The 25,548-nt window shown below is 32.3% G+C and overlaps 1 protein-coding gene across 2 annotated transcripts; it reads left to right on the top strand.

Moving 5' to 3' along the window:
- The first annotated feature begins 41 nt into the window (after positions 1 to 41).
- On the top strand, positions 42 to 25,538 carry Ntan1 (N-terminal amidohydrolase 1). 2 transcript variants are annotated; one of them, XM_070636275.1, is made up of 9 exons: positions 42 to 288; positions 18,208 to 18,392; positions 19,789 to 19,916; positions 19,983 to 20,112; positions 20,178 to 20,360; positions 24,524 to 24,664; positions 24,727 to 24,763; positions 24,918 to 25,153; positions 25,220 to 25,538. In XM_070636275.1, the coding sequence occupies exons 3-9, from the start codon at positions 19,791 to 19,793 to the stop codon at positions 25,300 to 25,302; spliced, it is 936 nt and encodes a 311-aa protein (XP_070492376.1). In that variant the 5' UTR covers positions 42 to 288; positions 18,208 to 18,392; positions 19,789 to 19,790; the 3' UTR covers positions 25,303 to 25,538. The 2 variants fall into 2 exon arrangements, with proteins under 2 accessions (XP_070492376.1, XP_070492375.1); XM_070636274.1 differs by lacking the exon at positions 42 to 288 and adding an exon at positions 5,594 to 5,739.
- The last annotated feature ends 10 nt before the right edge of the window (positions 25,539 to 25,548 follow it).

Genomic DNA, 25,548 nt, shown 5'->3' with positions numbered 1-25,548 from the left:
AGCTTATTGACATTTCTACACCACTGGATGTTAGCATGTAAATACAGCTGATTTGTACTATTAAACTAAAAGTGATATTTATTGTGCATTATAGAGTAATCTAGAAGAATTTATAAATTTATTCAGTGATCATAAAGTGTGATAGCTTGTAAACAAGAGTTGTATAGAAAGGAAACGTACTAAAATCAATTTATTAAGACCAACCGGAAGTGAAAGAATTTATTGAATCAAAAAATCGAAGGACATAAAGGCTGCATAATATTAGCATATATAATTTTAATAAAAAAGGTAAGAAATTAACATCAGAAGAGAATTTATAATGAAAATACAAGAGGAAATCAGCCTATAAACCACAAAAATCAATTTACAGAAAAAGTCCATAAATGAACATATCCTATCATTGCCTTATTATTCATATGCATAAAACTGTATTAACTAAATGATCGCTGAACCGCTGTATTATCTAATCTTTAACCCGTTAATTACGGAGTTTTTTAGGACATCAGAGTACTTTTATTTCATTAAATACAATATAAAAATAGGTTTCACGAAGAGATCAGCTCAAAATATCGCTTAGTTTTAGTATAATTAACAAAAATTATGCGTAACATATATGTTACGCTAGTATTTTACAAACAATTTTTTTTTCCCCTTTGAAAATTTCAATTGAAATATTTAATTCATTCCTTTATAGAAAATGACTAATGGAGATCTTAAATATTAACTATTTGTCGTTTAGAATTAGTAAAATATAATGTATATGCTCAAAAAATCATAGAAACATGAAAAACATATTTTTTTACACGGTCACATTGCAAGCTATAACTCAAAAACTGAGCACTTCACAGCTTCTTAAATATATTTAAGTAGCTTTTTTTACTCTATTTTACTACTTAGCCATCACAAAATCCATGAAAATCTATCTATATCCTCTAAAAATCACTTTGAATACAACACAATTCTGATGTTAAAAAAACCACTAAATCAAGCTGATTCATTCATATTAGCTATCAGAGCTATTGGTTTTGTTATAGTTTTGTCATACACAAAGTATCACTCTTCAAATCAACACAGAACCACTTTAAATTATTAATTAAATAATTTTCGTCTGAACTAAAAAAGACTTGCAAAATACTAGCGTAACATATATGTTACATTTTTTATCAGCGAACAATTAATGTATTTAATTAAGCTTTTTGTATCTTATTATGTTAAATTTGATTACATTTGAAGTTAAACTTTTAATATCTTTCGATTTTCGGTTAAAAATGTGGCCTAAAACAGAAAAAATTGAGTTTAAAAATCACAAATTTTTCGACTCAAAAGTTAAACTTAATTAACTTCACTAATTTACATAACTAAAAGATGTAAGTTAGAAACTTTATTAGTTTAAACAGTGACAAATGTTAATTATTAACCAGATCATCAGTTAAGTCAATGTATAAAAAGAATTCTAAGAAAATATTTGCGTAACATGTAAGTTACGCTAGTAAAGAACGGGTTAACACTATGCTCTTTGGTGAGTTTATCACGATTTAGCATTTTCTAACAATATCAATCAAATCATGGATATGTAGAAAACATGATACAGTGGATATTTATGAAATTATTCTCAATTTTCACAACGAAAGATACAGAATATTATGCGGTTTATCCATTTGCATAATTTTGATATCTTGGATGTTGTGATGAAGCACGTATATTGTCTATACCAAGAATCAAGCTTTCGAATGTCATGAATGGTGATTCATTGATTCAAAATTGCAATTAGATCAACAATGAACAATCAGATCATTAGGATAGTATATTGACACTGATCTGCGAACATCCAAAATTATAAATGGGGACATTCTTTTGATGTAAGTAGATAATTAAAGCTTAATTGGTTTGGATTGAGATCAAAATTTCAAAATGCGCCCTATCCAATTCTCGCAAACGAGAATCTCTTCCAGTTCGATACAGCATAAGAACTATTTAACCTATCAATTTTTCACGGATTACAATTTTCTTATAAATTTGCGATCAACCCAAAGATCGTACGATGCCGTGCCAATATACTGATAAATGACGATTGTAATAATGCAAATTAAGATCTCAACTACAATTTATTAGTATTATTACCATTTTAGCTCAATGAGAGTCATGACGTTTTAATAAATAAGACGAATATTATTAATATTCTATGCAGAAATGCCTTTATATATTCTCATCTATCCCATAGACTGAATAATATGATTCAATTTTAATACCGTGGCTAATGTGGACAGTAAAAGTTCATGCTTCAAATAAAATAAAAATATCCGACCATAATACTGCACATTATTATTACGAATGACTTTATAAAAAAAAAATTGGAGATTTCAACGAAAGATTTGCAGTAAAAAAAAATCTGTGCTTTGAGCATTTATTGTGCTCTATAAGAACTTCCTCTATGATTTATTTATTTTGCTTCCATTCCCTCTATTCCCTTCACTGTAACTCGACTCATTACAAATTCCTTTGTTGCCGATTAACATGGCTTTATAGTCGTGAATTTTCTAGTTTTCTTTCTTTTTTCACTCTATGCTTCTCTTTGTGGATTGGAGTTTTTCGTTACTCATTTCGACGATTGCATTTCAGCAGAACTTTTGTATCTTATCAGATCAATTTTCATTCTTCTGTTCGCCTTTTTTTGCTTGTGGTGCTTGTGCACGATTGTCGCTAAATTCTAAGAATAAGAAGCATGAAAAAAAAGAGAGGAAGAATGAAATAGTTGCGAAAAATATTGCACAACATAGAAAGCTGAGATTTCTTTAACTGACTTTAAGGTGAACCTCGACTAGATCATGAGCTTTACATTTAATTGCATTTTATAGTCATAAGCTGTGAGGGAAATAATGTCATTTGATATAAAGTATTAAACAAAGACACACGCAATATATGTGAAATTTCACCTTTAATCTTTATTCAAATCACCTCTAAGTTTATTCTATGATATTAAATGTAATTGTAATATTTTACGATTATGATTGTTCGTGCTAATGCAAATAAAGTCATAAGTGTGCTATAAACATCTAGTATTATACATACTTATTATGTTTTGTTGCTCTATTTGCTTATGAATTGTAAGAATCTTGTTGGAAAATGTATAACATGTTATTAATGCAGGAGATGGAAATGACTTTGATACAAAGTCATCTGAGGAATGGATTTATTGCTTCAAATGGTGATTTAAAGCAGTAAATTTCAAGAAAATGGTGATTGCTTATGTTCAAAATACCAAGGGCGTAGATTGAAACTCTTTGGGAAGGGTCCGAATACCGAATAAAGATCAGTGCCTCAAAGGAAGTGACGCAGTGTATTTAAATCAGGAGATAAAGGTAGAACTCATATCTCACGTGTGCAACTAGCAATGAAGTAAGTCCTATCGACACAATCTGGCGAACTACACGCCGTCACGGCCTTGACGATGTCATGCACGGTGTCTTATCGTTAATTCCGGAAACTTAGCGATACCCTAGTACAAATATATAAACACTTCATCTACACAAGATACGTAGTACTTACCATCGGGAACCATTTTTCCATGTGGTGCCTAGGTTTCTACAAAAGGCCTTCCATCTGACTACGTTGCAGATCTTATCACAACTGATCTAACTGAAATTCTTATAGAATTGTCGGACGTCATGTTGCTTTTGGAGCTCCAGGACGTGTTTCCCTTGTAGATTCCATCCTAGGACTGGAAAAACCAACTTGTGCTTCTTCACCCGAATTGACCTTTTCTGTTAAAAACAACAATTTCTCCACAATACCTAGTAAAGCACATAAATCAAGCTAAAATTAAGTTAGAACACTGCTGTTTGGGGTTTTCCAGTTAATTAAATCCACAATTATGATTTGCATTAAAATTATTTAATAATTCACTTAACATTTTGTCACATAGTGGTGCTTTAATTAACTCTAATGAATTTATGCAATTAAGATGAGTTTCAGTATTAACTTGATAGATAGTTCAGATGACAACTTGAGTGTAAATTATAATTTTAAACATCAATTTTTCTCAACAGCAGCGTAAAGTCCACTTCAACTGTCGTAAATTTGTTGATCATTTCGATTAATATCTATACATGATCACACTAATCATTTTTATAATCTTAATCATTTAATATTCTCGTTTAAAAGCTTCCCCCCACGAAAATAACAGCAATAAAGCGATATTAATAATAATTACATGCTGTATGTGACAGCAATAATTCATCACCAGAAGAAAGCAGCAAATGATGAAATAAAAACGATCAGTTGAGAACAGAATATGAGAATTTATCGACAGTAAGAATTTATTTTTTTCGGCCATAAAAGGAATCCCGAGTGACACAAAAAAAGAAGGGACTGCCATGGAGCTTTGAAGACTCTGCTAAACCTCCTATTGATACCAAATCGAAGCCGACTCCGTTTTGCGTCCATAAGCGCCATATGCCATCCACATGGCTACCAAAAATAGGAGGCTTGGTATCCACATGGCTTCCAAGAATAGGTGGCTTGGCATCAATATGGCTACTGAAAATAAACAGAAGGGCAACCATAACCAAAAATAAACGAGTTAACGTCCATAAGGCTGCCAAAAATTGGCAAATTGGCATCCACATGGCTGTCAAACAATAGGCGGATCAACATTCACAAGGCTGCCAATAATAGGCGGTTCGGTATCCAAAAGGCTGCCATAAATTGACGGCTTAGGATTCATATGACTGCCGAAAATTATCAAGCAGTCATATGGACGTCAAAGAAGTCGGCTTCCATTTAGAACCAATAACTAGGTTTACCGGATTCTTCTTCAATTGTGTCGCTCGGGATCGAAGTTCTTGCGAAGTAAATCCAATATATGTAACACGATGCGCAGAGAAAATTGAAATTATCTGAAAACTGATAACATAAATCAGTCACGAAAGTGAAACATATATAATTAACAGTTCTGTTCTTCTTACGGGTCTTATCGTTCTGTAGCTTGAAGTTTTAAGGCAAAATATTGTGGCATAAAGAGAGATAATCCACACAATTTTCTTCATTTAACTTTTTGTGAGAAGCAATTCGTCCTGCAAACTGGTTTTCATGAATTTTTTTTTTTGTGTGATCTTATAAGATATACATGCTGACTGGCTGGTGCTTTATTGTGTAATTTTTGCTCTTCTCTTCTCTTTTTTCTCTTGTTCTTGTACTTCTTATTTAACAAATTGACCGAGTTGAATTCACAAATGCGTGGTTCTGTGTATATTCTTCATCAGCAACAAAAAAAAAGTAAGCAGTCAGAAGAATCTCGAGAGAGGAAAAGCAGATTTTTGAGAGAAGATTCGCATACTGAAAAAAAAAGGTTATTTTAATTCCTACATAAAAATCCCCTACTTTAAAATGACCAATCTCAATTATTATTCTTGTTCTTTCCTTGCTCATTTATATATACATGCATAGTCGTCTCCAGCACAAGAATAAGTTCTCACATCGTACACCGATGTATATGGGTATTTGTGAATCGCATCAACATTTGAGTAGAAGTGAGTGAAGAAAAATAAAAAATAAAAAGTCTAGTCAAATGACTTTATGTCAGTTGTTTGCCGTCTTTCCTCGTGTTCAGTTTTGTTGACTTGATTTGGTGAATTTGAATAAAATATAGAAAAAAATATATAAAATTTATACAAAAAAAATATAAAAAAAAAGAATCAAATTTTTTTGAGTGAAGGTTTTTAATTCGCATTAACGAACTAGGTACGTCAAAAAAACACAAAAAATATTCAGTAATCAGAACAAAAAAAAGAAATAATTAAATTAAAATTTTATATTTATATTCACTTTGGTTTAACATGACATTATCGAGACGAATGAATTATTTTAAAATCTACGTATTTCGCTTCATGACTATAATTTGATTTTTTTTTTGTACATTATTTTAAATATTGGAAATAATATTTAAATGATAAGACAAAGCGGATGAAATGTGTATGATGATGATGAATTTACATCTTTTCGTCGGGGAAAGAAATTGTGTGTTGATGTTTTGAGTCGTCTTGAGAGGAAAAATATATTAGTTTGAAAATTTCTTTTGCAAATGCGATCGAGTGAATTAAGCGCAATTTTTACAAAGGAGTTTGATCAGTTCCTTGTTGAGAATTATTCTTATGACATTTTCTGAAAAATCTCTGAAACTGAGCATTTAAATGTAAATTTTAAAAATTATTGACGAAATTCTAGAACTTGAATCAAGTCGACCTTTCCATACAAAATCTAAATCGACTTCAAGGAATTATAACTAAATCAAAGATTGATTATTGCTCTAATTTGTAGCACAAATCTTGTTTATTTGTTAAACAGCGAAAAAGCTGCATTTGCGTTTAGTTAGAGTGTCGATAAATTGATCCTAATGTCCCAGGCTTAATTTGGGTGCTTAAACGCTGTTCTGGTCAACTCTTACTTCGCTGGCCGTACAGATCAACTGTGATCCATGGCCTCTCGCATATGTCGCCTATAACTGGTTCTATCGTCTCTAGTTAACTCGGTTTGTCTATTTGATATACCCTAGATTGGTGGGCTTTTTGTTTGTTCAACAAATTTCAAAGGAATAGTCAAAATTTCACAATATTTTGTTGATTTTACAGAAAAAATATAATTCAGAATAAATTATCCCAAGTTTGACTCGAACTTACATACTTTGCTGACCAAACAGATCAATTGCGATCCATGGTTCCCTCAGAGGTCCCCTGAAACTGAGCGAACTGCTCTATCACTGACTATAAACTGGCTATTTCTATAAAAATTCGATTCGACTTTGAGCTCTGGTTCTTAGTCATTTTGAATTTTAAAAATATTAAAAATAATTGGTTCATTCAAAAATTGGTTTTAAACACCAAGTGTCCGCCACTTGGCTCCAAGTATACTGTTGCCTCGTCACTGTATTGGCAAAATTTTAATATGCACCGATTGCATATTTTAATGAGTGTGAAATTTCATATAATTGCCGCAACTCTACAATACTTAATTCTCAATTCCATACGTACGTCAACCAATAAATTCACACATCTTATTTGCATCCTCCAAATAATTGATAAAAATAAACCCACAAAGCAGCCTTTACAAAATCACCGATCCGGCCAACCAAACCGCTTAATCATCCACATTCCACCAGTCGGAAAATGTAACCACAAAAGAAAATATTGAGATTTTTATAGCTCGTAAAAAAAGAACTAAATGCATTTTGTTATTTTTTTTTTTTATTTTATTTTCCTTCCCTTACGCCGCTGCGGTGCACATAATGAATAATGAATTGTGGAATTTTTCTGTCCATCTCTCTATCTCAGTCACCTCTTTCTTCACATCTTTGCATTGTTGCATTATTATTATTATTTTCTGTAAAGTCATCAGAAGACATTGGTGAAATTTTCTACTATATGCTCGGCACATACATAAGATGCACATGAGATTATATCACATATAACGCGAATTGTAATGTAAAGAGATTCCTTTCGTTGCCTGTTTTTATTTTTTTTTATTTTGCGCGATCTGTTTTTTTATGGAAAAAAGGAAGAAGTCGTATGACCGTAAAGGAAAGAATAATGTACAAAAAAAATGCTTCGTATGGTTGAGAACTTGATGAGAATTCTCTTTTCATTTCTCTTTGCCTGTTTCTTGTGCCAAAAAAAATAAAAGTTTTATTTTATATTTATGTCCAAAAGAGTTACATACTTTATTTCATTACAAGTTAAAAGTGTTCATGTATGATGATGGAAAAAAAGAGGGAAGAGCGGAAAACATCCGGAGCGGAATGTAATATAAGATTGATTACTTTATTATTTTTCGTATAGTGTCGGCGGATGTCATAAGCAATTTGCATTGAATTATCAGATATGATACAATTACTATTGTTAGGGAACTAAGCATTAAGAGCAGGTAATGTGATAAAACAAGAACATAAATACATAGAATTATACATGCGACGATATATGCAATAAGGCTAATGATATGTTGTGATTTAAGTATTGACAGTTAAGCAGGGTTGTCAGGTACTGTCTCAATGATATTATTGAGATTAGAAAAACATTCCTGAGAATTTTTCACATTTTTTTCTATGTAGGATCCTTCCTTATCAATATTATTTTATATAGATACAGTCGTTAGAAACGTGAGAAGTGCTGATAATAATTCAACATAGTTATTTAAAGATGATTCACAATTTCTGATAAGCGATCTTGTCTATAACAGTCAATAATATAAAAATAGATTTAGAAATATCTCAAGTTTTATGTCAATTCTTTTGAAATCTGATTCTAAGAAAATTAGATGGTTGTGGTGTCTGAGTAGAGAGGAATCTGGGAGTATCGAACCATATTTTGGGAATTTTGCCAAATTTTGAGTAAGTCTGAGAATTTGTCCAAGTTGTTAGGCTACAAAACGGATAACTGTATCTCTATCTTTATCAATAAGTGGGTTCAATTCCCATCAGAAGTCAGTATATCTCAATTATAACATAGAGCGTTGTTGATATGACAACGATTCACACTAAGCTTACGAAATTACAAAGGTTTGAAGATTAAGGCTAACATAATTGACTAAATTGGCATATAAAGTTTGAAGAGCATTGAATAAAATAATACTTTTGTGTCATACTGATAAGAGATCGTTCACAATTGATCAAAATTTACAAATTTTTGACAGGATCGGAATCAATCTTGTTGAGACATTTCTGCCTGTAGCTTGAAAAAATAAGGCTGCTACCTTCATTTCCTCGTTTTCTGTTCAAAAATTAGGTTCTAAAGTACAAAACAACTTTCTTGCTGAGTTCTTTTTGGTCACAGTCTAAGCATAACTTATCTTCGAATGCCATGATGCATCGAATATCATTTTTCGTTTTTGAAGTCAATAGTTATGTTGCCTTCAGGCTAACTTCACGCCTTGTCGTTGACACATGAATTGCTTGCCACTTGCCGCGACATAGCGGTGCTCTAGCAAATAAAGTGTGCTGCTCAGTACCTGTTTTGCTTTTTCACAATTGCATTCAACAATAATTCCAACTCTGTGTCCGCAGAACTTCATTTAAAATTAAAATATTCTATTAATAAGAATAGCGTTTATTTATAAGAAATAGAATTAATATCGAACACATGCATATAAGAATTGCCTATTTGAATAAGTGATTGATGTAATTGAAAGAAAATAATTTAGATAGAAGGAAAAAAAAGTGCTGATTAAGCGTTATGAGATGAAGTGAGCTAAAATCATACATTTCATCAACAAAATGTGAATAAAAATCGTGTATGTATTTAGTCATGAAGTTGATAAGCACTACTTTATTATTGTTATTATATTATTAAAAATTGAGAAAAAGAGAAGACGAAAGAAATAGAAAAAAAAAAAATCATGTGTATGTACAGGAATATAATGTACAAACTATAAATAATATGATGATGGGTTTTCTTTCATTAACATTACTTAAATAATATCTATTATATTTTTAACGAGACAAGACATCACGTTGTCAAACTTCATCGTTAGCTTTCAGGTTCTTTATGAATTGTGAATGAAACTCCAATAATCGAACTTTTTTTTTTTTGGCAGGCAACAGATTTCAATAATTTTGTTTTGTTTAATTTCATTTTATTTCTAAGAATAATCATAAGTCTTCTGTGTAAATATATGTATTTTCCAGCTGTGACTCAGTTTTAGTGGTAATGTGCTGGCAGTTTGGGTGATTTTTTTTTGACTTGCTGCACACTTCTATTGTTGCTAATCCTTTGTTTGGAGGTTTTTAGATTTAGGCTGAAAAATGTTTTAGTTTATTTCCTTTGTGGCTTTGGAGATCTGTGGTTTCTAGTTCAGATTAGGAATTTTACTTGATTTGCAATTCTAAATAAATTCTAAACATTATTCAGAACTATATTTTATCGTTATTCACGGCAACCACACATGAAATAATGGCATTTCTCATTGTTGCTTGCCATTATTCAAAAAAAAAAACCAAAATTTGCATGGAATTTTGAAAAATTGTGATATTTTGAGGCTCTGTCTTAGACACAGCAGCAAGGGCGAAAAGTACAGTTGCGTAACGTTGAAAATATAGCAGATGCCCGACCCTATCACTGATAGGCTCTGCCAAAGCTTCATTACTAACAGTAATCGGAAGCTCGTGTCTATTTCACAGTCATATAATGGTGTCGATCGTGTAATTACACTGGTGTGAGACCACATCATTCATAACTCATTGTTACATCTCAAGTTGCCCAATTCTTGGTTTCTTTGGTCATTAAAATGCTACACTTAGGAAACCTCTAAGTATCTAAACTTCCGAAAAGTCACTAGGTTGATGAGGGATTTGAACCTGTGAGTTCCAATTTTCATGACCAGCACCATGCGATGTGAGCTATCAAGGCACTTTTTACTCTTACAGTCGGCTATGTCGATACGGCGACATAGCGGTGCCGTTAAAAAACACGTTGTTCTGCTAGAGTTGAAAACCAAACATCAATCTTTTAACTATCTCACCTAATAAATAATTAAACAATCTTTAACAAAATGTCATCCGTTTCTATTCTCAATGCAGATAATCTACTGCAAACCTGATTATAATAAACACAGATTATTCAGTACATTGTTATTAATAAAATTAATTTATACACAAAAAAAATTTGGAATATGCAAATTAAAACAAGATCATTCAGTAATCACTAATCGGAACGACTATATACAGTTTCATAGATGAATCATCAAAATTCTTGCATTAATCAGTTAACCGGAAAGATAGATGCGTTCTATATATTCATAAATACCACATCATTACTTCCTTACTACCTTCTATCATCTTGCCATATTATGATAAATGATGATAGTTCAGCCCTGAAGGCAGGTAGTTTTTTTTAATGCTCGCGCGAGCTTCATAGTGAAATATGTGTTGGCACAAAAATTCATTATTTTTTGAACAACAAAAAAAAACTTTCTATCATAAAAAAAGAATCAAATAAATATAAATATTATGTATACGACTAGAAATATAGTAATAATAATAATGCTAGTGGAATGTACATCATAAGCTACACGTTAATTTTTAACTATTTGTTTATTTCAAAGTCATCTATACTCTCATCAGCATATTGCGAGAAAATAATAGACAGATAACAATAAAAATGCCTTCTTTAAGTGGGGATGTGCACTTATGATGTCTGATTTTTGAGGTTATGGTGGTTACAGCTGCATGATGTCTAATTGTATGAAAATTTTGGATTATAAGGGTTTAACTCCTTTCTTTTAGAGCTTCTGGGGCATATTTAAGTCATAATTGCTAAGGTGTCCGTTAAAACCATCTTCTGAGATTTAATCTGAACCGCTCGGTGCAGGAAATTTAATTTTGGTTAAAACAGCACAAAATGAATCCTACAAAAGCTATCATATTGTAATTGGAGGGGTGAGGAGTGGGTTAGGGGGTTGTTTGGTGTTAAAATCTGCGCTTTTTAATCAACATACTTCAATTTATCTTTGTTTTTCGGGACAAACCATCTTTCTCCACCAGGGCACTTACACGTCTCTTGCCATCAGACCAAGGATGTAACGTTTCCTTAAAGTAACGATTCGTAAGTGTTGGGCAAACTGTGTGTCACCAGATACTTCAGTAGATCCTGCTTCTCGGTCAATATTCCAATAGACGTAATCTCCAAACTACCCCACTTCTATTTGGACGTATTGAACGAAATGAATGGTTAGTCGCAAAAATATAACTCAATATGATGATGTTCATAACTCAACATAACAGAATTGAATATCGATGATAAATTCACATATGAGATATGAGCGAAAAGATGTGTTTTATAAGTGAGCTCGCGCGTTTAAAATTATGCCCAAAAGAAAACACAGAGAGAGAGCATTAATAAAATTGTGTGGCTTTTAGCATTCCTCTTCTTATTTTTTCATTTCTTATTATTATTATTATTTTTGTGCAATGCAACAGGATTGAAATTACACATATACGAGATTTTAACTGGCATGACTTTATCGCTTTTACGTGAAGAATATGTTATGGCTAAAAAATAAATTTTTTTTTTGTAAGAACAATGAAGATGGACGATGTTTATTGTTGATTATAGAGGGTTCATCTAGCTTAAATTATCCGTGATATACTGGTAATTTTGAACTAGGAAATACCGTTGTAATAGTATTTAATTATGTTTGCGGCACATTGATAAAGGTAGCGAAATCAACTCACAGACGAGACTGATTCATGATAAGGCTATTTAGACTTTCTCAACCGCAACATTAGAATGTGAGGAAATTTCGCTAAAGTCATGTAAATTCTTAATCACAGCATTTCTTATAACGGTCACTAATACTCAATTAATTAACAAATCATTTGAAATCACTTTACATACTTAACTTATGAATGTTTTCTGAATAATGAGTAAGAATGGGATATTTACATAAATTACAAAGTAATTTTAATTAATTAAGCCAAAAAATATTTAATTTGTGTAAATTTCTGACGCAGATTTTAATGAGAAAGCTTTTATCAGCTTCACTTAGTGATGCAAAGTGTTGCAAACAGGATTAAAGCTAAGATTTGCAAAGAAATGATACAATTTTCATTTAAGATCCCAAAAAGAGAACAATTTGTTTTCTAATCACTCTGTGCATTTAGCAACTTCGAGTAAATAAGTTAAGCAACTTACTGATCAATTATTTCAAACTATTTGGGATTTTTGATCGTAATTTGGTCTCAAATTCTTACATTTTTGTATAAAGCCTAAATAATTTCTATCCAGAAATTGATTTATTTGATACTACACTCTTCCAGTATGTGTTATTATACCAGATCATACCAGTACTGAGGTAATTGTTTCCAAAATTCAAAATTTGAGACATTGAATTAAGGCTTAATAGAATGTCTATTCAAACTATTAATGTACACAGATCAATTTAAAGATTGTCTGAATCAGAGTTCGAAGTCGACTTAGTTAGAATCGAGTCTAATCGACTTCAAATGTTTTGACTTCGCGCTCTGGTCTGAATAGTTCTCATCGTTATCTATCCTGCTCAATCCTACAGATCGTTTTTTGCACCCAAAGAAACCAGAAAATCGAAAAACTAAAGAATAAATCACAAAACAAACTATACATTAGCAAACAATTCAAATATTGGTTTTATTCCTAGAACATCTTACAATTTCCCTGTAAAAAACTAGAAACAAAGTCTACAATTTCACAATGTAATCACTCAAAACCACATACAATTACAGTCTGTTTTCACAATATTGCAAAATTTGTTAGCCTAATTATTTTAGAAATTGATGGATAGATAGCCAAGCAGTATAATTTAACTGCACTCAATTGAGCAACTTCTAGAATATTTTCTGAAGTAAAAAAAATTGAAACAAGTATCGTGCGAGGCAACAAGATTACCATTTTATCTGCTACATAACAAAGGAACAACATTGATTGCTAAACAAAATAGTTGCAAATTGCTTGTAACTTTAATCATTTCTCTTTTTTTTTACCACATTAAGTGTTTCTTGTGGTTTTAAATCAGACCCATACGCCACAAGTGCTGCAACATTACATTTGTATGAAACACATAAAGAATTTCTCTCCTTAAAAATGAATAAAAGTTACTTAATATGAGTAGAAACTGCTGGATTATTGATTGTAATGACGAGGTTAATGTTTAAAAATGTTCAATAAAAAAAATTTTTTTTTATTAACTTTTTGATAGGAAAAAAAAATTATTTCAAGATGCCGTAATTAGACATGTGAAGATTATACAAATAAAAATCACCATAAGTGCTGAATGATTGCGACTAACAAAGAAGCAATAAATAACAATAGCAATAAAAATAGAATAAGAAAGAAGATAAATGCTGGTAATGAACGTTTAAGAAACGTCAATACACAATTTTTTTTTGTCTGTCCGTATACGATCAGGCAGGGTTGGTAAAGATATGTTTTTAGTGTTTAATGGTGTCATCTGCAGATGATAGCATATACAGAATGTAAATCAGTTGAAGTTTTACTGATTATTGATAGAACAGACCTGAAAGTACCACTTTATGTTCATAGGAACTAATGTTTCTGGAGACCGAGACTAAGACTTGTATTGAGATATTTCGAGATTCAGTTTCGGTCTCCGTGTCAAACACTACTCTTCTGAAAACCCTAATTGAAATCCCAAACGAAATCTTGATCTGGCATATATTCTTGACTAAGGTTGCCCAAATTCTCGGTATCGACATCGCGAGCTCTTATTCTTGATTCTACATCGATATGAACTTCACACAAACAGTTTGTGAATTGTCTATGTCACAAAATATTCTGTCGAATAATCATGCATACTGTCAGAAGACTCAGCATGCGTCCTTCTGAAAGAACAAAGTTGTAAAACATTCATGAGTGCCTGAGACTTGATTTTTACCAAATGATATGTCCTAAATAGCTCAAGTCGGTTATTCGTTCCAAATCCGGCACCAGGTTAGCTCAGACTTGGTGCCATATTCGGTTAAAATTAAGTACTAGGCTGGTGTGACTCGCAAAGTCCTGGATTTTTGATTGATTGACCGATTTAGGCAATTCATGTGAATACATCTAGAGAGTATTCGATTGCTGTAACATCTAGATTAACTCAACAAGATACATCAATCTCCATCCCAACTCTGCAAATCAACACAGAGGCTGTGCCTATGACTATATGAATAAAATGTAAAGGCAGATAGACAGCACCCAACTGTAACTATGAGCGGATGAAAAAGGAACGATATGACTCGAAGTGATCTTTTCTCTCTACACTTTTTTTGTTGTGTTGCTGTTGTTCCACAATGGCAATGAAATGAGAAATGTAAAGAAAAAAAAACATGCAGTTTTATGCCATGTTAAATTAAGATGATGAAGAAGAAGTCGAGAAAAAGAATGTAGATTTAAACCATAACATTTGAGCTTTTTTCACGTAAATTCAATTCATTAGAAAAAAAATAAAGATTTTTCCTTTTCTTCTTTATTCGCGCGAATGCATTATTGTTCATCTATATCTATCTGACTCTTTGTACGTGCTTTTTTGGATCATATTGATCATGAAGTCGACTCTTTAGCTTCATTCTATCTCACAACTTTGGTCTTCACGACTTTGTTTCGGTTGGAAAAAAAATGAATAGTTTTGATTTGTGTGTTCTGGTAGGGATTCCCTACTGTGATGCAGCATTGAATTGCATGACATTAGTAGCCCGAGTGGACACAGCTAGTTAATGTCTACTATTAGACACCATTCAACTAGCCATTTATTTTGCCAAAAATATACACGACAACGTAACAAGACATTAACGAGACTTTAACTTGACACGTGGAAAGTTGATTTCTAAAGAAATTTTTGTGAAACCATATACTTCACAAGTGCAAGCAGAAATTACAAATAGAAATTTGTGTGAAACCATATACTTCACAAGTGCAATCAGAAATCACTTTTATAAAGGCAATTTTTTTCTGAAATTTTTTTAATACATTTATATACAATGAATGGTGTACACTTAACGACTTTTGCTAAAGTGCAATAGTTAGTTACTAAGTGACTTGCTAAAATGTTTTTATGGCAGCTACGAACGTGTAATTCTGATTTTTCCAAAATAATTAAATTAACAAATGTCTTCATATCCACATATAAAATTATTAAGCAAATTTTGATTTTTTCATGTACGTTAAATGGTTATGGTTAACTAGACATTAACTATACATAAGTACTGTACATATGTCTAGTTAAATGGAACGTTCCAAAAATGTCATTAGTCTCAGATACGGTTAGTTACATAGGCTAGTTTATTGGAAAGTAACCAGCCATTGATAGGCAAGTAAATGGCAAGTCTTTGGCCACTCGGGTAGCTATCAGGGAAGCTGTGTCATGTTATATTATGAGAAAATCGATTTAGGAATGAGATTTGAGATTGTTTTGATAGGGAAAGTTGGATAGTTTTGAGGAAGTAAGTCTGAGCGGCACAATACGGTTAGCCGTCGTCACTTACTTACTTACTTCGATGGCTGTACAAATTAACTGTGATCCATGGCCTTCCTCATATACCGCCTAAAACTAATTCTATCGCCGGCTTCTGCCTGCCAATGGCCAAATACCCAATGGTCTGACGTCAAATGAGTCGAAATCAGCCGTCATGGTGCCGTCAATGCAACTTGTCATCTTATAGCTCATACGACGACACAATGGAGCTTTTGCGAACATGTTCCAGAACGGCACATATTGAAATGTTGCTACCATGACGACAAGGCGACGGAACATAGAACCAAGTGGCAGTCACTTGGCCAAAACAACCGGATTTTTCAAAAAGCTGCCACATAATTCTAAGTTTACTGTCACCTCGTCGCCGTGATGGCAACATTCCATTATAAGTCGATTGGGTTTGGGCTGTTCACCGCACTGTCACACTCGAGTAAACATCTGTTCTACCTGTCAAACATAAAATGCTCTCAAAAGAAGCTCAACTCGATAGTTTGGAACCCTCATAAAAATTTCTCCTCAACTCAAAACCTTGAATCTCTTTTTTTTATTCTTTTATTTTCATCTCTTACTTTTCTAAAGCTTATAATTTTGTAATGATGCACTTTTATAAAGGTATAAAACGAACAGTATACAATTAAATTTCTTCACTATCCCAGCCTAGTGTGTACAATACCATTACTGGCTTTTTTCTTATCTTTGCAAAAAAGAAGAAATGAATTTAATTTTTATTTAAGTTCGCACATCTTTATTTACATTCCTTTAAATGCATAAAATGCTATAAAAGTTGTTATTTATGAGTCATACGACTATAATGGATTTTTACAGTGGTTGATCTACTACAATAAATCACAATATTTATGATTTATTTTATATTTTGTGTACGGAAAAGTTAATTATTGATGTTCAATGAGAAAGTTCCATAGAAATTTTTGTTTGCTCTGCTGTCAATATATTCATTTTTCATTTATGACTGCCTTGCTTATGCATATATGTGTTTACTTTGTCGATATTTGACTGACAAAAAACAAAAAAATTCTATTTCCTTTTTAAAATTACAAAAAAATGAAATTAATTTAAATTTATAATTCAGAATTCACTAGAATTGGTTTTTACGTAAAAAGTTCTGTCTGCCGATTGTCGGGGGGGATTGTTTGTTTATGATGTTTGAGGTCTACTAGGGTTGGGGGTATTGGTTGTGCCCGGATGGAATAGACTGAGATTAATCGATGATATGTGACGCTACTAACTTAACATTTGTGTAATTTGCCAAGAAATGCCAAATTTTGAATTGATTTGAAATTTCATGGCAAATTACACAAATATCAAGACTATAGCTAGAAATAGGGTCGACTGATCGTCGTCTGCCCTTTCAGGTGTGGATCATCCTAAGTTCTTGGTTTTAAGTTCTTAGTCTTGTAAACCTAATGCACAAGATTCTGAAATTTGCACTCTATAACATGTTATCTCAATAAGTGAGAGGAAGAAAGTTTGGTTCTGAATATCTTAATTTTGTATGAACCTAAGGTGCTAACATCAGAGCTCGAAGTCAGAGTTGGTAGGACATCGTTAGACCGGACTTCATCCATGTTAACATAATGTTCCACATATTGATGTTTCTAATAATGTTCTAATGAACATCAACAAGGATAAATGCCTAAATAGACACCTCACGAAACTTCAAAAGTCCAAAAAGGCGCCTACATATTGTCTCGTTCACTCTGTTGGAACTTGACTTAGATTTTATACAGTTAAGTTACTAAATTAGACTCAACTTCATATTCAGTGACTAGAATTAACTAGAATTCACCAGAATTCACTATTGTGTCTCTAGAATAGAAGTCAACCTTAAGCTCTTGCTAACATTCGTGCTCAATTCCAAAATACCCTATAAACTCCAAATAAACCACAAAATCATTCAAAAACATAAAAGACATCATTTATAAACGACCGCACAATAAAATTTACATCTATAGTCGACGACGACAGCGACGCGGCTTTTTAATATTTTTTTTTTTTCATGATAACCAATACAAAAATTATTTTTGTTTTCGAGCGATATAGATAACAAGTATTATTTAAATATGAAGTATTGAAGGCTCTCTTTTTGTGAACACAAAAGAAAAAAAGTATTGAATAAGCTTTAACTGATAAACGAAGATTCTTTACATATTTTTGTTAGTTACTGATGAATATTTCTTTCGTCACTTCTCTTTACAGATAACATGGTGATTGAATGAATAGCTGAATTGATTGAAAAGAAAGTCCAACATATAAAAAATTTATGTCGCATCATAAAAGAGACACATAAAGAGTTTACTAGTCGTTCAAATTGTCATTTAAATCTTAAAACTAATCTATCGACTATTTTTTGGAAACGATAAGGCATTAAAACTTTCTGTTAGGTAAGTAATCCAGGCATATACCAATTGAAATGTTGTTCTGAAAGATTTATGATGTGATTTTCTTTTCGTTGGAATAATGATTATTTGCCTTATGTACAAATTGATTTGAGAGATAGGATGCCGGAGAGAAGGAGAAATGAAAGAAGAGCAAAAAGAACACTGATCATCAATGCTATACGTCAGATTCATACTGTGTTAAAATAATAAATCAAAATATTGTACATACAATATAGCAAGTGTGTGGTTTACTTTTAGCATATTTCGGATAGAAATTGCTTGCAAGATCAGTTTGGTCTTCTTCGTCAACGTATTTTCCCATGTAGACTGACTGCTTATTGTGAATTGTATTATATTGCGTTTATATTTTTATGGAATCTATAGAATTTATGACCAAATTTAATGACTCATGCTTGAAAAAACCAGTTTCTCAATGCTATTATTCGGCATATATAATTGGTTTTTAATATTGTAGGTGCTAAAATTAAACGATTAAATGGCATGCTGTTTGTCATTAAGTATAGACTCTTCAATTCTTTATACACGACGCACTTACTTGCTGTAAACATGCTCTAATGTGGGCTGACATTCTTTCATCACTGTTCTAAGCTAAGTAGCTTTTTGAGCTCCTGGCCGCCGTTTTCCTTGTGGATTTGAACCAAATGGGATGTTACAAACTTGTGATTTTGTTCTAATGACATCCTTCTGCTATTTCCAAGGGTCGAACAATATCGTAAGAATCATAATAATACTTAGAATATTTCTTAGAGCTTCAAAACCTTCGAGTTTTGGCCACACATTAATTTGCAGAATTGGATTAATTCATAGCTGTATTTAGTACACTGATTTATTGTATTTATGACGATAAAGAAACATGAGATTTGCAGTGGCCTGATCAAAGTATATACCTTCAGAATACGCGATATCTTTATGTAGAAAGTTTCAAACCCAAGAAACCTAGCTCAGGTCTGAATTATGACAAATTCCAATAACTCTAACACTTCTTTTTGAATCACAATTTCCAAACATTGAATCAAATTTCCCAAATAAAACGCCAAAATGCGTCATAATCATCCACTAAATCAGCCCAAATTGCAAGTTCTACTCACATTATTTCTCCTTCTTCATCTCATTTCTCTCTTTTTGGCGTGTTAAACATTATATTTGTTTTGCATTTTATGCTTTTTGCATTATTTTCTTCTTTTTTTCAATATTGAATCGTGCTGTTTCATTGACTACTACAATTTTGTTTTAGTTATACATAAAGGATAACATGACATATAATATTATTAAATTTTAGAATTTAATTTGGGCGGAATATGTCAATCACATTGTCTTTCAAGACTTGAACTGAGTATAAAAAGGCTCAAATCATTGCATAACATTTAATTATTTACAGACATGGTGTTAGTACTAAATGGAGTCTTACAAGATGAGTGCATACCACTCGATACACATTCATTATTCATGCAACATCCGATTTATAGAGATACGGCTAATCAATTATTGTCAATTCCATCAAAAACTGTAAGTATGCATGACAAAAGGATTAGTTCCAATTGAAATGTTAATAATTTTCTCAATTTCAAATAGGTTGGGCCTGTTGGATTGCTTTACGTTGCACAACGTGAATTGGCTGCTGTTGCACCGCATGATAAAAATGTTCATATTATCGGCTCGGATGATGCTACCAGTTGTATAATTGTTGTTGTTAGACATTCTGGTTAGTATTTGTCACTCAATTATTTGACATTTAACAAGACTTTTCAATTTACTTCACAAAAACAGGTTCAGGAGCAATTGCATTAGCTCATTTAGATGGCAGTGGAACAGATGAAGCTGTATCAACAATGGTATCACGTGTACAAGAGCTTGCATTAGGATATCCAGAGGGTAGAATTGAATTGCAATTGATTGGTGGATTTCGAGATCCAACAGGCTATGCAGAGGATTTATTTAGTAATATAATGCGTGAGTATCTTGAATAAGTTCTTGGATTATGTCAATTAACATGCTGGTTACATTCAGAGGTTGAAATCCAATTGAATTGGTTTCGATTCGCTAAAAATAGATTAAAATTGGAATGGAATTTATTTCTGCTGTCACTTGTGAAGTATAACATTTCCTACGAATTTCTATCAGTTCTTGGTGAACTATAGCAAACTCAATTTAGCTTCGACATCTGGTAATAAGGCAAAAATCTATAAAGTCTATCAAAAAAGCATCAACACTTCATGGCACTCGATAAATTTGATTAAAATTGCATATTATTAGCATAAGAGCACTGAAGTGTCTATCAGGCAAATATACTGCTTTTAAATACCTTACTTACTTCTTTCTTTCTTGTCTTGGTCACACGGGAGTTCATTACCGCGTTTAGAGAACGTCTGTAAGCAGCTCTATCTTTCGATAACTTCTACTAGTTTAGGTTATTGTGAATTCTAGGTTATGTACCATGAAAGCATATTCTTTACCTGCTACGACTTCACTCAAAAATTTATGTCGACTTCAAGCTCTGCCTGACACCCGTTATCATAATTATGTCATATCTACATTATCATTACAAATTTAAAAAATAATCATTATCAGCAAAGTCTTCCAATTACACACTCGAAAATTATATCCATAATAGCCATCCGTAGATGAATGTCGATAATTTATTCCTGCATTATCCGTACGAGACTTAAAAAAATATAAATTTTAACGTGAGTGTATTTTATGAGGTTGTTAAAGAGACAGAAATAAAAGAGAATCATGTACAATATTGGGGGGGTCTACAAGAAAGGAAAGGATGTGCATAGATGAAATTAATGATGTCCAGTATTATATTATCAAGGTCTTATTAGCTTCATTATAAACAGCAAAAAGCTATTTTTTTCATACTGCTGTATGTTTTTTATATAAATTGATCATCCTTCTAACAAATCTCATGTTCTCGTATGAACTTTAATTCCTGGATGGTCTTTTTTGTGTTCATTCTATTCTTTAGCTTCATGCCATTCTTTCTGGCTATAAAAAATATAATCATTGTCCGAGTTGAGTTCAATTAAAATGCACACACAAAAATATACATACGGATATTGTCGAAAGAAACCTTATATCCTTCCAGTTCCTTTCTATTTCTAATTAAATTGAAATTTTCATCTCGTACACAGAGAGATGAGCGGAAATTGAAAATATATGTAGAATGGGTCAAGAAATCAATGCAATCGGGAATCGGTTCCTATTCTCTCAATTTACGATCTTAATAAATTAATGCATTTGGAATTTCGAACATAACAATTGTGGATAAATGGAATTTAAATTGATTATTGGGGGATTTTGTGGTTCTGGATAAATATTTGGATAGGATTGAAGGTTGATGACATCTTTTAGAAAAGTGTTGTATGGTATAGGATATTTAGAAGTGAACTATTCCCGAATAATCTGAAACTAGCGGTTACTAGACATTAACTAGACAAAGACTTGCCTTTATAACGAATTCCTGTCCACTTGGATACATTTGAATTCCTTTAATCAAGACACTATCTACTTGACACACGTGGATCTATTGACGGGTACAGGAAACGTCTGAACTCGTCACCATTCTTAGAAACCTTCCTTTAGTTCGCTCTTAAATCCAGAAATCTTTTTCATTTCCAACACGTCCTATTCAGGAATTACAAGGAACCTAACCAAGCGATTTTGTCACAATATTGCGATGCTTGGATAGACTTGCGGGTTCGAAAAAGGTAGTGGCACACCAACACACGTGTTCAATGTCCTTCAGCCTATCCTACCCAAGGACCTACTTCGTACGAGGATAAACATGCTCGACACATTAACCAAACAGTCAAAATTATCAGTACCTAAGTCCCAATGGGTTTGTTCACAAATGATGTCCATTCTCTTCTTTAGAAAAGATATTCTCACCAAATACCTATTCCCATGGAGCATCATAATCCTCAAACCCTCTTCCCATACCTAACAATTCAACATTATTCTATTCACAACCCCTAAATTCCTCCTCATTTTAACATTTAAATACCAATTTATTGGTACGAGAATTAAAACATTGAATTTCAATTAGCACATACTTAATATGCATAAAGCATTTACAACAACATTATTCGGTTGAGTTGTGCTGCTTCATAGTAGACCAAATAAATAAAAATAAATGAGCATTAAACACGAAAACACATAAACTTATTATTAAATCAATTTAAGTGCCGTCATTTTCGCGTAAAATCTTATGGATGAATGGGTGTTGATTCAATTTTGGTCAATTAGAAATGAAATTTTTCTTTTTGGGTGTGAGGCTGATAGATCATACGATTTATTAGTGATTCTGTGAATGAAATAAATATTTTGTTTGTTTTGGGGTTTATTAGGTTGTGATGTGATGTAAGAGACATGAGTATTTAATTTAAGACTCAAATGCTGGGTTTGAAGTCGAGCTGACTTTTGATACAAAATGAGATTTGACTTCGATCCAGCCTTCAATCCTATTGGAACAAAAGAAAGTATTTCCTAACTGACAAGGAATATGCATTCATGCTTCAGACAGAGCACTGTGATACCTAAACGGGGCCTCTTTGCCTACTAGGGTTTGAATCTTGCGACTTATATAGCTTATTGTGTTGGATTTGCGCTGTGATCAACTACAACGATAAGAGCTGTGCAATGAGTACTGGCTAGACAAAGAAGGTTTAAGTGTGCTTTGAGATACACTCTCTTAAGAATCTACAGTAGCTCAGTGGTAGGAGCATGCGACTTGAACATGAATTGAATTGAATCGATGAACTTCGGTTCGATTCCCACCTGGGCCATGTGCTTATGGGAAGTGCAATTTATTCTCGTGAACTTTACATTTATAGGCTATGATAGGCTACAGCAAAATGCTTTCCATCTGATTCTGTCTGCACGTTCAGCTGACATTCCTTCATCACTGTTGTAGGATTGCATGTCATGCATAAGTATTCATAAACAAATCGTATTGTACATCCAAAAATGTCAATAAACACATCATTTATGATCATTCCTTTCAACTCGTCTATTAGTCCACGAGCAATAATAAGAACAAGAAAGACACAAGTTAATGTGATGACGAGAAAGACGAAGAATAAAAAAAAAATATTTAATTGACCCCATATAAATGACGAAGTAATAAAATTACTTCATTTTTAATTCAATTTGTAAAAGAAACAATTGTGACTGTGGACATAAATACGAGAGACAATGGGAGAGAGAAAGCAAGAAAATTGAGAATCTAATAAAGAATATCTTTTTAAGTGATATTAATTGCCATTTTTTTATACTGAATTAATTTCATTCTCGTTAGATTTCTTTTGATGAATGATTTCTTCATTGAGATAAAATATCTTTCCATTCATTCATGCTGCATATCGTGTCATTCTTGTTAGTTTAAAACAAATGGATACGTAAGATATTTGGATGGGATGAATGGGAAGTAATTTGTCTAAAAAATTCGATATTTGAAAAATTAATCAAATGTCCAAAAGTTGAATAGAGATGGATGTTATGGATGTATATCCTTTAAGTATTGAACTTTTGGGACCGAGTTGTGTATATTGAGTTGTGGATCTTTTGAGTTGGATGTCATACTTTGTTGGAACAGATGTCTTGCTGAGTGGGAAGTTGGGTTGTTGAGTTGTGGATTGTTCATTGGAATTCCGTTATCCGGATAGAGACACTGTAGCAGAATCAGGTCGGCCTTTTGCCGGGTTTTTGTCCAATTAACTGACTTGCCGTTTTCGGGTTAGTGATCTTTAGGTCTGATGACTGGTTTCAAACACTGTGCTTCCACGGGTAGACAATCTGCAACTCAATATTAAGATGTTCCACAAACAGACCACATAAACCATTCACATCTCGGTTCCACATCCCACAAATTACCTGGAATAAGAGTTATGTCCAACATTGAAAAGTTTAATCATTGCACATTTGTTTTAAATTCAAATTTTCTTCTCAAATTGGAAAGAGAATTGAGGGTGCTTCCTTTATAGATATTTTACCCCCTTTCTAATTTTATAGTCAATGCATATAAGGGTGACATGATGACTATGATTGAGAAAATTTATTTGAAAAGATTTAATTCTCAATTTTTCATTGATTTTTATCTGATATTATTACAGAATCCTTCCATAAACATCCAATGGAAATTGATTTAACACAAGCATGCATCGGTGAAGTTAATACAATAGTTCGTGGAGAAATTAATTGGCCTATAATTTATGGAATTGGGGTGAATACAAGAACTGGAGAAATTTTCCCTGGTATGTAGTTTATTACTGTGTAATTTAAATAAATTTTAATTGAATCTTTAATTTAATTACAGCTACATTCCCAGACAAAGGACCAGATTTATGTTTGAGGTAATTTTCATGACTTTTGAGTTTTAATCCGATCTTAAATCCACCTGGATTTATTTTAAATCCTGGATTAAATTAGACTTAATTCGAGCTTGTCCATCAAGATTGAAAGCCAGTTCTCACACCATTTAATAATCCATTAAATCTTATCTTACAGATCCGCAAGACACTTCACAGGAGGTCATACAGTTCTTGATGTTTATGACTCGCAATTAGGAATGCTTCGAATTGGGCCATTCAATTATGAGCCATTACGAGGTGTTGACTTGTGGCTTTCACAAACAGATGAGTTCATTTTACAGCATCTCTCAACAACGCCTGAAGTTGAACCACCACATTTTGTTATGCAAGTTCGTGCTACATTAAAATTTATTCAAGAGAATCAGTTTCCTGGTAAGTATTTGATACAATTGACACATGCTGAATATTTTTAATCTTATCATTTTCTCTTATCCACAGCAATCACGGTATTTAGAGAAAATCGACCACTGTATTACAGAAGAGATGAAAATTCAGGCTTATGGAGTCATGTTCGTTATTAGAGACAGAGAATAATCAAAACAATTGTACCACTCACATTTTTAATAAATATATGTATAATCCAAGTTTTAAATAATCTATCAGATTCAATGCTATTCCATACTATAATTAAAGCTATGTTTTTTTGTTCAAGTCTATTTTAATTAATGGAAATTCTAAAATTTCATGTCTAAATATATTATTATTTTATGTTGTAACGGTTTATTTGTAAATAAAAAATCCATACGTTAGTTTAAAATCTTTTGTGT

The sequence above is a fragment of the Chironomus tepperi genome, unplaced genomic scaffold, assembly GCF_022539635.2.
Source record: "Chironomus tepperi strain 1889 unplaced genomic scaffold, CSIRO-AGI_Ctep_v1 contig_123, whole genome shotgun sequence".
NCBI lineage: Eukaryota > Metazoa > Arthropoda > Insecta > Diptera > Chironomidae > Chironomus > Chironomus tepperi.
Note: the sequence above shows the minus strand (reverse complement) of the source record. Positions and strands in the feature narration are given on the sequence as shown.

What these genes read in the sequence shown, in the direction of transcription:
- Ntan1 (XM_070636275.1), top strand. Translation starts at nt 19,791, where the DNA reads ATGGTGTTAGTACTAAATGGAGTCTTACAAGATGAGTGCATACCACTC. An exon ending in TGTTGTTGTTAGACATTCTG is followed by an intron (nt 20,113 to 20,177) that starts GTTAGTATTTGT and finishes TCACAAAAACAG; the next exon opens with GTTCAGGAGCAATTGCATTA. An exon ending in AACTGGAGAAATTTTCCCTG is followed by an intron (nt 24,665 to 24,726) that starts GTATGTAGTTTA and finishes ATTTAATTACAG; the next exon opens with CTACATTCCCAGACAAAGGA.